General features: G+C 35.5%; 1 protein-coding gene across 2 annotated transcripts; it reads left to right on the plus strand.

Moving 5' to 3' along the window:
* Nucleotides 1-797: 797 nt before the first annotated feature.
* Nucleotides 798-13880, plus strand: entpd6 (ectonucleoside triphosphate diphosphohydrolase 6). 2 transcript variants are annotated; one of them, XM_084096478.1, is made up of 14 exons: nucleotides 798-959; nucleotides 1533-1848; nucleotides 3486-3562; nucleotides 3697-3840; nucleotides 5159-5234; nucleotides 7328-7363; nucleotides 7591-7679; nucleotides 8235-8314; nucleotides 10715-10779; nucleotides 11242-11340; nucleotides 12278-12418; nucleotides 12530-12586; nucleotides 13187-13302; nucleotides 13396-13880. In XM_084096478.1, exons 2-14 carry the CDS (start codon nucleotides 1584-1586, stop codon nucleotides 13486-13488), a joined length of 1338 nt encoding a protein of 445 aa, XP_083952604.1. In that variant the 5' UTR covers nucleotides 798-959; nucleotides 1533-1583; the 3' UTR covers nucleotides 13489-13880. The 2 variants fall into 2 exon arrangements, with proteins under 2 accessions (XP_083952604.1, XP_083952603.1); XM_084096477.1 differs by having other exon boundaries at nucleotides 815-959; nucleotides 11239-11340.
* Nucleotides 13881-14944: the final 1064 nt, after the last annotated feature.

A 14944-nucleotide genomic window follows, 5' to 3' on the forward strand; every position in this document is an offset into this window, starting at 1 on the left:
CATTTCATCAATAGAAGATTAACTGATGTCAATCATAAAAATATAGATGCCTACTGTTCAAGATGAAGACAAAATGTATTTGGACTAATGCCATAATTTGTTTGCAGACAGATGCCACTTGGTTTGATGTTTTGTTTCCTAATGCAATGGAAATTCATATATTTAAAATGTGGTTTACGTGTCCAAATGCTTTTTTGGCCCACCTAGGCCTTAACTTGATTCAGATGGAATCAGCTCAAATTAAATGAATTATCAAAAGATTCAAATTTAGGCAAAACCATGTGTGAGTGAATTTTTTTTTTTTTTTTTTTTTTTTTTGGATACTGCTATTCAGAACCAATTACTTTCCTAGGGATTTAATTTCAGTAAATTCCATCATGTATTTTCCTTACCCAAAACGAATGGGCTCAAATGGGAATCATAAAGAAAAAAGTAGTAGGCTACAGAATAAGTAAACCATTTATAAACCATTATCTAAATGGAAACTAAATAGGCTAATTATAAATCCAGTAACATTATTAATGTTCGTTTTGGGCGTGCCATCATGAATAGACTATAGGGGGAAAGCAAAGTAGCCTAGCCTAACATTTAAGCCGATTTAACAACTGTATAACTATGGATTTGCCTAGCAAAGGGATTTGAACGTAACAAAAAATATCTGAGGAATACTTATTGTCTTTTCATAAACAGTATTTATCATTATAACACTGCTGTAAGCAAGTGTTACTGGTTGTGTGAGGGCGCGTCGGTCTTCTCTTTGGAACGCGTGACGTACGTGTTCGCTCCACGTCATCTCCACGTTGCAGGATTCTATATTACTGACGTAATCAAAACGAGACCAGAGGAGTTTGACAATTTTTCCATAAGGAATAACATGTCAAAATCTCACCATGGCTATTCGTCGATACCGAAAACACGACTCGGATCCGAAGGAATATGATCTTGCTACAGAGAACTAGGTATAACGATCTTAGAAACACCAAACACGGATAATGACATTGTTGTTTCATAACTAACGTTATGAGATTTATCTATCTGACCGATACAAAACATAATGTATCGAATATGTGTTATAAGTATTGACAAATCTAGAGTTCACTTAAATTAATTACTTAAATAACTCCATATATTAAACTGTCATCACAGTAAGAAAATCTTACAATGCTGACAAAAATAACCATATTGTTCATATAGCGCATACATTAATTGCAGCAGCTGTTTTGTTTTTCAGGTGTTGCTAGGTATTATTAGTAATTCCTTTACAAGTTATGTGACGTCATAGTTGTGGCAGAAAATATAAGGACATTATTTGTTATATTTGAATTTATTTCATGTATTGTTTTGAGTGAGAACAGGTTAATACTGTATGTCTTGGCTGTGTTAAATCTGTAAATCTGTTAGCTTCGTTAGTCATAGCTTCTCATTAAAATTTGTATTCACTTGGGTCGGTGATATTTCATACTTCTTTATCTCACAGGAAATTTGAACTCCTTTTTATATGATATTTTTTTGGTGTGTGTTTTTTTCTGTAGGTAGTGGAGAGAGCTGTTGAGCCTTCTGTATTGGGAAATTGACTCCACATCATGTCTGCCATTAAGAGGTTCCCAAAGTTAGCTTTCATCTTTATGTTTGTGGGATGCCTGGTGGTCTACCTCACCTACGTCAAACGCCATTATGATGACTCCAAGCCACCGGTATCTGACCAGCTGCCCCAGTATAGGATGGATACCCATAAACATCCAACCTCATCTCAGGTGGTCAGTGAAAATTTCCAGTATGGTATTATGTTTGATGCTGGAAGCACTGGAACCAGGATTCATATCTTCAAATTTCAGATGGAGCCAAATGGTATGTTCAAATTTAAGAGGTATTTGAGTCCACTCAAAGACTAATAATCGAAAAGTTCAAATTAAGGGCATTAAGGCTCTCTAAAAGGGTCAAAGCAACACACTGCAAATAAGACCACATAAAAAAAGCTTTTTCATAACAATGACGTAAAAAAAAAAATCAGTCTTTAAATATTTATGTACAACAGACAAGAAAGCAGTGTTGTTCTCGTCAATTGATACAAAGCTAAAATAAAATAGAAATATTAAACTTAAATATAAATTAGAAATTTTGCTTTGGCAACTTACTAAAATTGATGTTGAAGTGCTAAAATTACTAACACTGAAATAATACATTAAAGCTAGATTAAGATCTAAAAATGTAAAATATAAAAATAAAAGCTAATTAAATTTTTTAATAAATACTAAAATAGTTTTTAAATAGTACTAAAATAACACTGTGGCAAACATATTTTGCACTAAAATACCATAGTTACTAAAGTTATTGATAAAAGGTAAATGTCAAAGTTATTACAATACATCTAATAAATATGAATTCATGTTAATGTTAATAAATTATGATTTTGTAGTAGTGCCAATAAATATGGCCATGGTGTTTTGTTGAAAATTATGGTTACTGTGGTAAAAAAAGATGTAAGGGCTTGTTAGGTCACTGTAATTATTTATATAAAACTTGAAAACTCGTAGCCTACTAGCACACTTCCTAATTATTTATTTATTTTAAATCTACAACCTTACCGCCAAAATACCATAGTGTTACTATAGTAAAACCAGGGGTATGTTGACTGTGTGGGTGTTATCCACAGATATTAGGTTTACTGCCTAGCGCAGCCCTGATCGTCCAATGGCTTAGTTATTGCATCCCAATTCTGAGCTAAATCAGTTAAGTGCTGCTTTAGCCTTTATTGTTAAACCTATGATTGTCATATTATAATGGACATCAAGTAGTCTATGCTATCAGGCACGCTCTCTCATGCACACACATCCTAGCTAAGCCTGATGGACAAAGGTCACACCGAAGAGTATGGTTTGATTTGATCAGTGGCTGAAACATTTGTTTATATCGTTTATTATGCAAACTTTGATATAAGCCATGTGGAACCCTACTACTGCAGTTAATCAGTGTTACACATATCCTTTTATGAATTTTATTTCATATACCCTACCGTTCAAAAGTTTGGGGTTGGTGAAATGTTCACCAAGGCTGCATTTATTTGAATATACACTAATATTCTTAAACATTATTACAAATTAAAATAACAGTTTTATATTTAATACATTTTCAAATTTAATTTATTCCTCTGATGGCACAGCTGAAGTTTCAGCAGCCATTACTCCAGTGTCACATGATCCTTCAGAAAACATCCTAAATATGCTGATCTGCTGCTCAAGAAACACTTATTATTATCAGTGTTAAAAAGTTTTTTTTGTAAATCATGATAGTTTGTTTCAGGCTTCTGAAAACGAATAGAAAGTGCGAAAGAACAGCATTAATTAGAATTTTTTTACTGCCACTTGATCAATTTAATGCATCCTTTCTGATTAAAGTATTCATTTCTTTTAAAAACCCCACAAATTTTAGTGTGTAAATATATTTCACTGTTTTAAAAGCTAACATTTGTCTTTGTGTGTTAACAGAAGCTCCAAAATTAGCCCACGAGACATTTAGAGCTATAAAACCTGGACTGTCTGCATATGCTGATGACCCAGAAAAGGTAACCAGTAAAATGTGGTCAAGTTTTATAGTTTTGAACCCTTCACAAATGCCTTTGCAAAAGTTTTGTCATAGTATCTTTTCTGTCTACAGTTTGATGGTCATATTAATGTAGCCAGTGCTGTTGTTTTACAGAGTAAGGAGGGGCTGTTGGGACTGTTAAAGGTTGCTAAAGACACGGTTCCTGAAACGTTATGGAGTTCTTCCCCTCTCATGCTCAGAGCCACGGCAGGGCTCAGACTGCTGCCTGGTGAGAAGGCCACCATCCTGCTGGACAAGGTCAGAGATCCATCAGTCGCCAAACAGACTTTCACTGTATAGAGTGGTGCAGGGATGACGTCAAAACCCAGAAGATCGATTCGCCAGTGGTTCCCTCAAGATTTTCCTATGGGGTTTTTCAATTTATGAATAAAATAAGGTCTGTGGTAAACAACTTGACGATACTTGAACATTTTGCTCTACAATGTAAATTTTGAAGCTGTTATTTTTTTTAAACAACATATGTTTCTAATAAGTCACTAGATACGAACGCTTGTAGTGTAAGTGAGGAGTTTACGTTGTAGAACAAAACATTCAAGTATCGTCAAGTTATGTTTACCGGAGGCTAGTGTTGTCAAAAATATCAATATTTTGAGATGTATCGATACTTAAATATCTGAAATGGTTCCAATACTTCTTTTCTGCAGTATTGATACACCGATGCCAACTGCGCATTCTCTCTATCTTCTCTCCGATGGCGAATTGACACACACCCGCCTCCTGTCACTCACTCATCTCATTCACATTAAGCGTAATTTTACTCGTTCCCACAGGTTTCGCGCTCTCACCAAAAGAACGCTCACCACTGATAGCACTCTCATAAAGCCGCCCTCAAACAGATCGCGAGTACTAAATTGTCTTCTTTTTCGTGGCTTATTGTGATTTAAATGGTCAATAGTAACACTATTGGTGTAACAGTATATTGGATCCATGCCTGAGCTCTTAAAGTGACAGCAGTCTAATAAACCTGCTGCTGTCTGTCATGTTAATCAAAGAACAAAAGACAAAGAGAAAATCACTTGCTGATCTTGTTTTGTAACTTTAATTTAATTAATTTAAATAAAAAATGATCTATATGCTGGTATATATGGAAGTTTTTTACTGTGGTATCGAAAATGTATTCAAGTATCGAATATCAATATTTGTCAAGGTATCGTATCGAAGTTGGAAATTCCAGTATATATCCAGTATATATAAATGAATAAATAAACATTATAGAACCCCATAGAAAAATCTCTATACCCTCTTACAGCTAGTACACAGGGCTAGTGTATTCGGTTACTATATCATAAAATTTCAGTTTCATTTACATTTGTTCATTTAGCAGATGTTGTCTTTATAAATGAGGAATACTTCAACACAATTTTAAGGAGACAGTGACATTAGACATGCAGTACAAAGTTACTGTAAAGGGTGGAGTAAAAGTTTTATTTTTTTTAATACACTAAAGGTTTAGTAAGGTTGTAGAGATGAGGGCTGTCTTCAGGCATTTCTTGTTCTTCAGCCTGTCATCTCAGTATTTCCTAACCATGCTAAACCTAAAATCTCTCTGCTGCAGGTGAGGGAGGTGTTTAGCGAATCCTTGTTCTTCTATAGACCGGACAGTGTGTCAATCATGGATGGCACAGACGAAGGTACCTTGTCAATTACTCCTTTGCCCTACTTAATAATGTCAGATTCGTAATAAACAAGAGTGTTCGTTTTCAAATTGTAATAGAATATTCTACAACTTTAAAAAAAAATCTAAACCAAACAACCTTAATATACTTTTGTAGTCAAAAACATGACTTTACAGTCTCAGCTAACAAATCACTTTGAGCATTTTAGGGTTATTTTTTTAACATTAGGAAAACTGAGGAAGCACATCCTGAAAGTTCTAACTGATGACAAAAGTTCTCGTTTCTATGATTGTAATGTTGCAGTGTTTTGCTGAGATATGATCCATGCAGGAGTCTGTCCGTCTGGAATGTGAAACCGGCAGATGTTACTGTACATCTCCAGCTCGTCAAAAGCTTCTGGCCGCACTGCGGTCAAGCATTTGCGCTTCTGGCATAAAGATATAAATTGTAAATTGAAATTTTCTTCAGTAATGGCTTGAGCTGTGTGTGTATATTAACGATAGATAATGCGTATATGGGACTTTAATCCAATCCTTTAAAATAGTTCACACAAGTAATAATGAGCCCAGAGGATAATGTCCCATGTGCACTATAATCTCAGCAAACAGATTAGCGGCCATTAATTTGCTAGGCAGTAAATTGCTTTTAAAGGAACAAAACTAGCATGGGCAAACAGTGTTTAGCAAAAGCCAGGTTAATACTGCTTTTTTGTTGATATACAAGTTGTCTTTGCTTAATGGGTAGCAATTTGTGTTTGAAATTTTGTAAAATTAATGCTTAAACTCTGCAGGTCCCGTAACTGGATAATCTCAGTCTCATTATCAGCGTGAGTCTAAACTCTCCTGGACACACAAGCTTACCCAACCAGATTAGTCCATCACAGCAAATCATGCAGACTTATTGTTAATGCTGTGCCAAAGTGGTATATGTGAGGGAACGGGATGGAGTGATGGAGTTTATAGATACTAAGTGAGTTTGGTTATTTCTGAGAGCTAAAGCCCCTTACTTTGTTAAGAAGCAACCTACATTCAAAACAAACATACAGTTTAGCACAAAGATCCAATGATGCACTCACTCGCCATAGTCTTTGTGATCTGGCCGGACCATGACTATATTTTAATGCTGAACTCTCTAAATGTATGGAATCCACCAGCATACAGTGTACAGTACTGTTCAAAGGTTTTGGGTCAGTACTTGTTTGTTTTTTCAGCATGGACACATTAAATTGATGACAGTAAAGACATTTATAATGTTAATTAATATTAGACTATTTCAAATAAAGCTGTTCATCAAAGAATCCTGAAAAGAATAGCACAGTTTCCACAAAAATATTAAGCAGCACTGGTTTTCAGCTGTATCAACATTGATAATAAGAAATGTTTCTTAAAAGCCTAGTTCATCCAAAAATGTTAATTCTGTCATAATTTACTCCCCCTCAAGTTGTTCCAAACCTGTATGAGTGTCTTTTTCTCTGTTGAACACAGAACAACAGCTGTAGTTGTAGTATTTTTTTTCCTACTATGGCTCAATGGCTACTGTCAACTGTCTAGTTACTAACATTCTTCAAAATATCTTCTTTTTAGTTCAACAGAAGAATGAATCACATACTGGTTTGGAACAACTTGAGGGAGTAAATTATGACAGAATTAAAATTTTCGGGTGAGGTATCCCTTTTAGCACTAAATCACCATATTAGAATGATTTCTGAAGGATCATGTTACGCTAAAGACTGGAGTAATAAAGCTGAAAATTCAGATCTTGTTAAATAACAACTGCTTGTTTCTGATGTTGGGATCTGTCGGATGGATCTGCATACCTGCAGGTGCTACACACTGCCAGGAGTTTATTCTTATTCTCTTTATTCCACAGTTTATTCTTAGAAGTAGCTCTTTTGTGTTAAGAATAATGATGCATCTTTCTCTGTATTATATCACTGCGACTGGTCCGGCCATAAATGTGTAAGTGTGGGTAATAAATGATTAATGTATTGTTCTGCTTGAAATGTTTTTTGCAGCTTAGCTTTAGTAGGACTGTGAAAAAGTAGTTTTTTTTATTATTGTACATTGTTTTATTGCGCTAACAATTAATGTACATTTGTATTTACACAGGCATGTCAGCTTGGATTACCATAAACTTTTTAATAGGTAAGCAATTTTAGTAGTCATGTTATACTGTATGTCACGACAATTTAATCAATGAACATCAACAGATCAATAACAAAGATTAATCTGGACACAAATATATGATTATTGTCACCCTGCCCACGTGCAAACTTTTTTCTTTTGTTTTCTTCTTTACTTTTACTTGAAAATGTTTGGTTTGTTCCTTAGAATGATTAGTCAGAGTGATTTAAAAAGTCTCTCCTTCACAGGTAGTCTTCATGGCACTGAGACTCCTACAGTAGGCATGCTGGATTTAGGAGGAGGCTCGACCCAGATCACCTTTGCTCTACAGGATGAAGTGAGCCGTGTACATGCATATATATACACAAATATCTGTAGACCCATGTTAATGAAGTCATGTCTCTCTTAACAAACTACCGTGATGTTCTCCCATCCCATGCATTAATCCGCAAATGTCCTGTTAATCCCATAGGCCTTGTAAATGAAGGTTGTTGTACATTGGATGGAGAGAGTTAGAGAGATTCTTTCTCTTGAACTAGGTCAGGTCCTGTACAGGCGGTTTGGATTGAGGACCAATTTATTATGTCATTACACAGTTTCTCCGAGAGCTCTAGTTCCAAACATGAGCTCAGAGAGGAACTGCTCTACAGATTGCAGCTTACTTGAAGTTGCTGACAGATGTTGTGTTATAGTCTGGACTTCAAACTGCTACACTAGGCAGTTGCTGACTAATGTTGTTTTAAAAAAGTATACTGGACAAAAAAAAGCAGTGATGAGACTAGTACAAACTAGAATTGTAACATTTGTCATTCTACCAGATTCCTGCTCAAGAAGATAGGAATGCTACCTTTATACATCAATATTTGCTTGTTTGTGTTTCGTTCCTATACAGAAAACCATCCAGACCTCACCCATTGATTATGTGACATCGTTTCAGATGTTCAACATCAGTCATGCCCTCTACTCACACAGGTAAAGGGGGGCAGGGCATAAGTTAGTGGTAAAGAATGTAGCGAATAAAGCAATATATTATGCTGTTGAATTCTGTAGAAGAGATCCTTCTGTAAAATCTTTTAACATGTGTAAAAAAAAAAAAAAAAGGCATTTTCTTTCTTCTTTTTTTACATGTACACATTCTCACTGAGCAATCTGAGAAAAAATATTATTTCTGACTTAATGGCAAATTTTAAAATTATATACTATTTTGTAAAAATAAATAAAACATGAAAGATTAACGACAGAAATCAACTATTTTAAATGCTGCAAGTAAATTTTAGGCATCACAACATTATAACGCACAGCATGAAAAATGGATATCCATTTTTAGATTGGTTGAAGATTACTTTTTTTTTTTCTTACATTAAGTTGTTAAACTGTTTTTAAAGATTTTTAGAGGATGGTAATATTTAATGTAAAAATATAGAAAATGAGCACGAACAATTAAATATCCAATATCCTCATGCAAGTCTTTAGTACATCCATTTTAAGTTATAGTGATAGTTTCAGCATATTACTGTTTAAAGGGGTCCTATTATGCACTTTTACGAAGTCTTGATTTTGTTTTTGGGGTGTACTAGAATATGCTTTCTTGCTTGATTGTTTAAATAATGCATTGTTTTTCACATATTTTACATTATTGTCTCAAACACGCCAATTTCGATGAAGCCCCTCCTTCCGAAATACGAAATGTGCTGTGATTGGTTAGGTTTCCCCAGTGTGTTGTGATTGGCACCGTTTAGCGCGCGTTTGGGAAATGTCCCTCCCCTTCATAACTGCGAGTTCTTCTCTAGTGTAAAAATGAATAAGGATGGCGTCAATTTCAAACCAATTTGAGCCCGATTCAGACCCTGACAATGTTAACAAGAGGATCGTGCAGAACTGATTTCATGGACAGATTTCATAGGACGTTTCAGAGTGGTATGTTTTTACTAATTTTCTTATACATTATAGATACGATGTTATCCACCATTTAATCGTGATATTTGTCAGAAAACTAAGCTAATAAAAACAGTAATCGATCAATACACATGTACACAGTCACCGTCCTATAAAAGCGATAGGCGAGCTGTTCACCATAAAATGTGCAGTGCACAGATAAACGTTGGGATTATAATGTTCAGGAACAGTTTTTAAAATACACTTTAACCACCAGCCTTAGGAAGGCCAAACCCTTTTTGCGTATTCCGTGGGCGGGGATTATTTAAATGAGTAACATTATGACTGTATGAATGTGTTGCATGAATATGAGTAACATTATGAATGTGTTGCAGTCCAAACGAGCCGTTCGTTGTATCTCTCTTTAGAGTGAATTTTGAGCTTTGTAACCTTGCAGATCTTTTTTATGCTCAAACAGCAACATTACACTCTAAAGCTGAAAAAGTGGGAAAGCATTATAGGACCCCTTCAGAAAAACTTCAGCTTTTCAGTCCAACAGTGATGTTACGCAACTTGCAGTCTTTTAGCACCAGGATCAAAGCTCTGCCTGATGTTTGACACCACCACCCGTTGGTTGCTGTGCTTGGTCAGGGTTGTCCAGGGCTTTCTAGGTTATGTTAGCTCAATGATTAGTGCATGACAAGTGTTTATGAGGAAGTGTGTGTTTGCCTCGCCTCGCTCTCCTGATTAGAGTGTAATCACACAAGCCTCCAATTACAATCCCATCGTGGGACTCATCTCCAGATTACTAGAATTACTAGTTATTTACTGCAAGAGATTTGACGCAACAAACCCTCCAGCAGAGGCCAACCAAACAGACTCTTTACTCATTGATGTTTAAATGGCAAGATAGTGTTGGATGAGGAATCACTTATGGTGTATGACTCTTGCTCCAAAGTATGCAATCTCATATCTCATACTTTCATATGAAATGCTGAAATATTTGTGGTTTATAGTTAAATGTTATAAAATACGTATATATACACGTTACCGTTCAAAAGTTAAGGGTCAGTAAGACTTTTCAAATGCTTTTGAAAGAAGCCTCTGTTCACCAGAGCTGCGTTTATTTGACCAAAATACAGTAAAAACAGCAATATTGTAAAATATTATTACTATTTAAAATGTAATTTATTCCTGTGATGCAAAGCTGAATTTTCAGCATCATTCATCCAGTCTTCAGTGTCACATGATCCTTCAGAAATCATTCTAATATGATGATTTTCTGCTCAAGAAACATTTCTTATTATTATCAATGTTGAGCTGCTTAGTATCTTTGTGGAAGCTATGATACATTTGTTCAGGATTCTTTGATGAATAGAAAGATCAAAAGAAGAGCACTTTTTTATTTAAAACCCTACATTTTTGATCAGTAGTGTATTTGTATTTTTTTGTATCTTGCATATTCATCCCTTTAATGTCTCTGGTCTTTCTCTGCAGTTACCTTGGCCTGGGCTTGATGTCAGCCAGACTTGCTGTGTTGGGAGGGTTTGAAGGACAGCCTTGTATGTGGTCTACAATCTCTCTTCATCTCTTGCTTTTAAAGACCTCATTCACTAGATAAATAAGCCATTATCTAATCTCTTAATAACGCACTGAAGATTAATTCCTTGGTGGCCAGCTGTTGCACTGATTTAGTTGAGGCCAAAGAGAGAAACTGCCATCAGTGCAATAGCTTCTACATGCAGTTTACTGCTGAGATTTACATTTAGTACACTACAGATGTAATCAGATTTCTTTGTTTATAGTTTTGTCCATTGTATGAGTGCTTCTCTCAGAGTGGGTTTTAAGGTTATTGTGAGCAAGACATGCATGTATTTGTGTAAACGTGCTTTTATGTTTGGCCACCAGGTGGCACTGCAGAACTCATGTTTGGATTTGTCTTCTTCAGCAGTGTCACAGTTACTCCACATAGTGGCAGTAAAAACGCTAATATGCATAAATAAATCCTTCTTCTTCTTCAGTAGCAGGACCCCAAGAGCTGATTAGTCCATGTCTAGCCTCAGATTACTCTGGACAGTGGGAGCATGCAGAAGTACTCTATACTGTGAAAGGCCAGAAAGCAGGTATGAAATATGTTGTCTGTATGGGTTAGGTTTTTGTATTTATTTAACCTTTAAAGTCCCCCCTCTTTGATCACTGCCCCGTCTCCACTATGGTCTCCACTCACTCGAGTTCAGAATACCTGGTCCTCTCTGTCAACTTTACTGTAGTAAACGCTGCACAATGGCAAGTGGAAATACTGGTTTCAGCCATAATATATTTGAACCAGAAACTGATTCTTCAGAAAAGGTGGAAGAGTGAATTATAGGGTTGTCTACAAGTCGATGTATCAGAATGGTAATGCGTTTATGTATCACTGTCTACAATGTCAGACACAAAACGGTAATTAATATGATACCTTTTGCTTGACTAGGTTATCAAACAGCTAATAATGTGTTGCTAATGTTACACAATCTGTCTGCCTTCTAAAAATCAGTATCCTTAGAAAAGATTTAAACAACTTAGAATGTCAGTGGAGAAAGGCATATAGTTTATCATAACATCATAATATAAATATAAATCTACCCGATTTTTTAAATCAACAAAAATATAGCAGGATAACCTGGCTTCTCTTGAGACTCCCCTGCTTCAGAACATAGTTATGATGATATGCTAAAGCCCACCGGCATGTTGACGTGATTGGTTACAAGGTAGTTTGTGAAATTTGAAACACCAGCGATTTTAAACCGTGCAGTTTTAAAGAAAAAATACTCTGCAATGGTGTTGACCTATGAATTTGCACATGGTTTGTCTTAAAGCATATAAAAAACACCACATAGACATATAAACAACATTAAAAACTTGATTTTCACCACAGGGGGGTGTTTAATTACTCCCCAGAATTTTATCATATATAAGATCTTATAAAAATGTATATATAATGTGGATGTGTGTAATATATAATAAACAGAGTGAACCTGTGTGTGTTTTATTTGAATCACTGTATGTGCTCTGTTCCAGGGGAGCCCATCTATGAGTCTTGCCTTAAAAAAGTGGAAAAGATGATCTACAAACGGGTGAGAAAAACAGAGGAAGTAAAAGACATAGACTTCTACGCATTCTCTTACTACTACGACAAGGCTGTGGATCTGGGCCTCATTGGTGAGAGATTAGTCTGATTGCTGTCATTTGATCTGATTCAAACATTGTCTTTTTTTCTAAGATTTAAGAGTAGCAAATGAGTCATATACAAATAGTTTGTCTCTGTCTCAGATGAAAGCAAAGGGGGAACTGTCAGAGTCAGTGATTACATTGAAGGAGCCAAAAAAGGTAAGTGTTTGGATATGGTTGTATTAGTCTGATTATATTTGTGCAAGTAACTCTTAATTAAATGCACTACCATTCAAAAGTTTTTTTATTTATTTTTTTGGAAAGAAATAAATTAATACGTTTAGTCAGCAAGATGCATAAATTGATCAAAAGGGACAGTAAAGACTTTTACATTGTTACAAAAGATTCCAAATAAATGCTGTTCTTTTGAATTTCCTATTCATTAAAAAATCTGGAAAAAATGCATCTCTGTTTCCACAAAAATATTTTTCAAAAAACAATGAAGACTGCAGTAATGGCTGCTGAAAATCACTTTGCCATCACTGGAATAAATTACATTTTAAAATATATTAAAATAGAAAACATTTTTAATAGTAATAATATTTCACGATATTACTGTTTTTCACTCTGTTTTTGATCAAATAAAGGCAGCTTTGGTGAGAGCTAATGACTTTTCAAAAACAAGCAAAAAATCTTACCAACTTATTGTGTCAGGTATAAGTTATCAGGATGTCATTATTGCTGTAATATTAGATTTAAAAAAAAATCACTTGGTTTACCTTAACTCAACAAAAAATGAATCTCTTCTTTGTGGTGCAGTGTGTAATAACATGTCAGCCGGAGGAATAAATGAGACTCCGTTCCTGTGTTTGGATCTGACCTACATCTCTGTACTACTTCAGGAGCTTGACTTCCCGCCTGATAAAGAGCTGAAGGTGTGCTACTCTTGATTTATGATTCCTATGAATGTCATGACTCATGGGCGAACTGTGATTTTCTTTAACTGTATCATTCTGTTTAAATTTCAGCTGGCAAGACAAATAAATAATGTGGAGACTAGCTGGGCCCTCGGCGCCACTTTCCAGTGCATAGAGTCACTCCGTAAGCACGGAACGTGCTGAAAACACAGACACGCTCCACAACCCAGTAAAGCACTGACTGGTTTTAATTCTCTGGGAAAAAATATCTACATTGATTGTATTTGCCATTTTGTCATTGAACTTATTGAAAATGTGAGTTTTTATACATACCTCTGACTTTATGAATGTTTCTTATTAGGGTGTTAAACTATGTGTGAGGGTAAAATGTATGTACTGGTCTGGGTGTTTACAGCATGTCAGAATCATATCAGTCAGGGTTAACTATACATAACTGATCAAAAAAAGTATTTCCCTCAAGTTGAAGTTATTTCATTTGTATCTTGTGTTTAATTATTTTTGTAGCTTTTAGATCGGTTTAATATATTCCATATGTTTAAACAAATCATATACTTCTTATTAAATATCTACTCTCAGAGGGAGGGAAAAAAAAACTTTTTTACCAACTTTTCTGTTGGTAAGAACAGACCTGAGCTGTTGCAGTCATGTCCATGTATTTTTCTCAGATATTTATTAACTTGCTGTTTGATGAGGCCATGTTCTTTACTATTAAATGTATTATGTTTATATGAAATGACATAAAAAAAAAAACTGAGTCTGTTGAAAACTTTGCTTCCAATATTGAGAAAGTGCAATTTCACACGAAGGTCATAGAATGAGACAGCAGGATGTGGTCTGGCTTGTGTTTGCTCCAGTCACGTCTTTCAGCTGTACAAACTTGCTGCTGTTTGTTCTTGGCACCAGCAGGTGTCGCAACACTAAGGCCTGCAGGGCTTGGGCAGTCCGAATGTCACAATATATTACTCAGGTTTACTCATAGAATGTTGTATTGAGGTTTTTAGAAAGGGCACTTCATTTTCTAACCTGTATAGCATTTACAAAATATGAGTTTCCTTGTCCTTAAGGGTCTGTAAACATAACTTGCCTTGTAATTAACTATCTTTGGGAGCAAATGATGGGTATCGACAAGGCAGTGGAAGCCATTGACCATATATTGAAAACGGTATAAAAATACATTTGCATGTGCCTGAGAGCACAGCGACTTGGATTCCTGTCTGAACTCCATAAATCGGGGATTTTCAAAATTAGGTCCGGGGATCCCAAGGGGCCCACAAAGGAGTGCCGGGGGTCTGTGGAATAGTTAAAAAAACTAACTAATATATGAATTGATTTAAATAAACAATACATCTACGTCTGCAATAATGCAACATAATAGAAACAATGGATGCCTTTTCGATTTTAATTCTAGGATGGAAGGAAGCCTTTGCACTAGGATGATCATATCTGGGACGAGTTAAGTTTGGTATAATTATAACTGTTTGGAAATAGTTCTAGATCAAGAATAGTCCGTCACGCTACTCTCACTGCTTTGGCGCTTTTCCATTACCAGTACCAGCTCGACTCAGCTCGGCTCGGCTCGCTTTTCGCTCCGTTTTCCATTGCAGATAGTACCTCCACAATAGTACCTGGTCGTCATAGC

This window comes from Abramis brama (genome assembly GCF_963993115.1).
Source record: "Abramis brama genome assembly, chromosome: 21".
In the NCBI taxonomy this organism is placed as follows: Eukaryota; Metazoa; Chordata; class Actinopteri; order Cypriniformes; family Leuciscidae; genus Abramis; species Abramis brama.

Coding starts and splice junctions, on each gene's coding strand:
- entpd6 (XM_084096477.1), top strand. CDS start 1,584: ATGTCTGCCATTAAGAGGTTCCCAAAGTTAGCTTTCATCTTTATGTTT. Junction 7,364..7,590: donor TACCATAAACTTTTTAATAG/GTAAGCAATTTT, acceptor TCTCCTTCACAG/GTAGTCTTCATGGCACTGAG. Junction 12,419..12,529: donor TGTGGATCTGGGCCTCATTG/GTGAGAGATTAG, acceptor TCTCTGTCTCAG/ATGAAAGCAAAGGGGGAACT.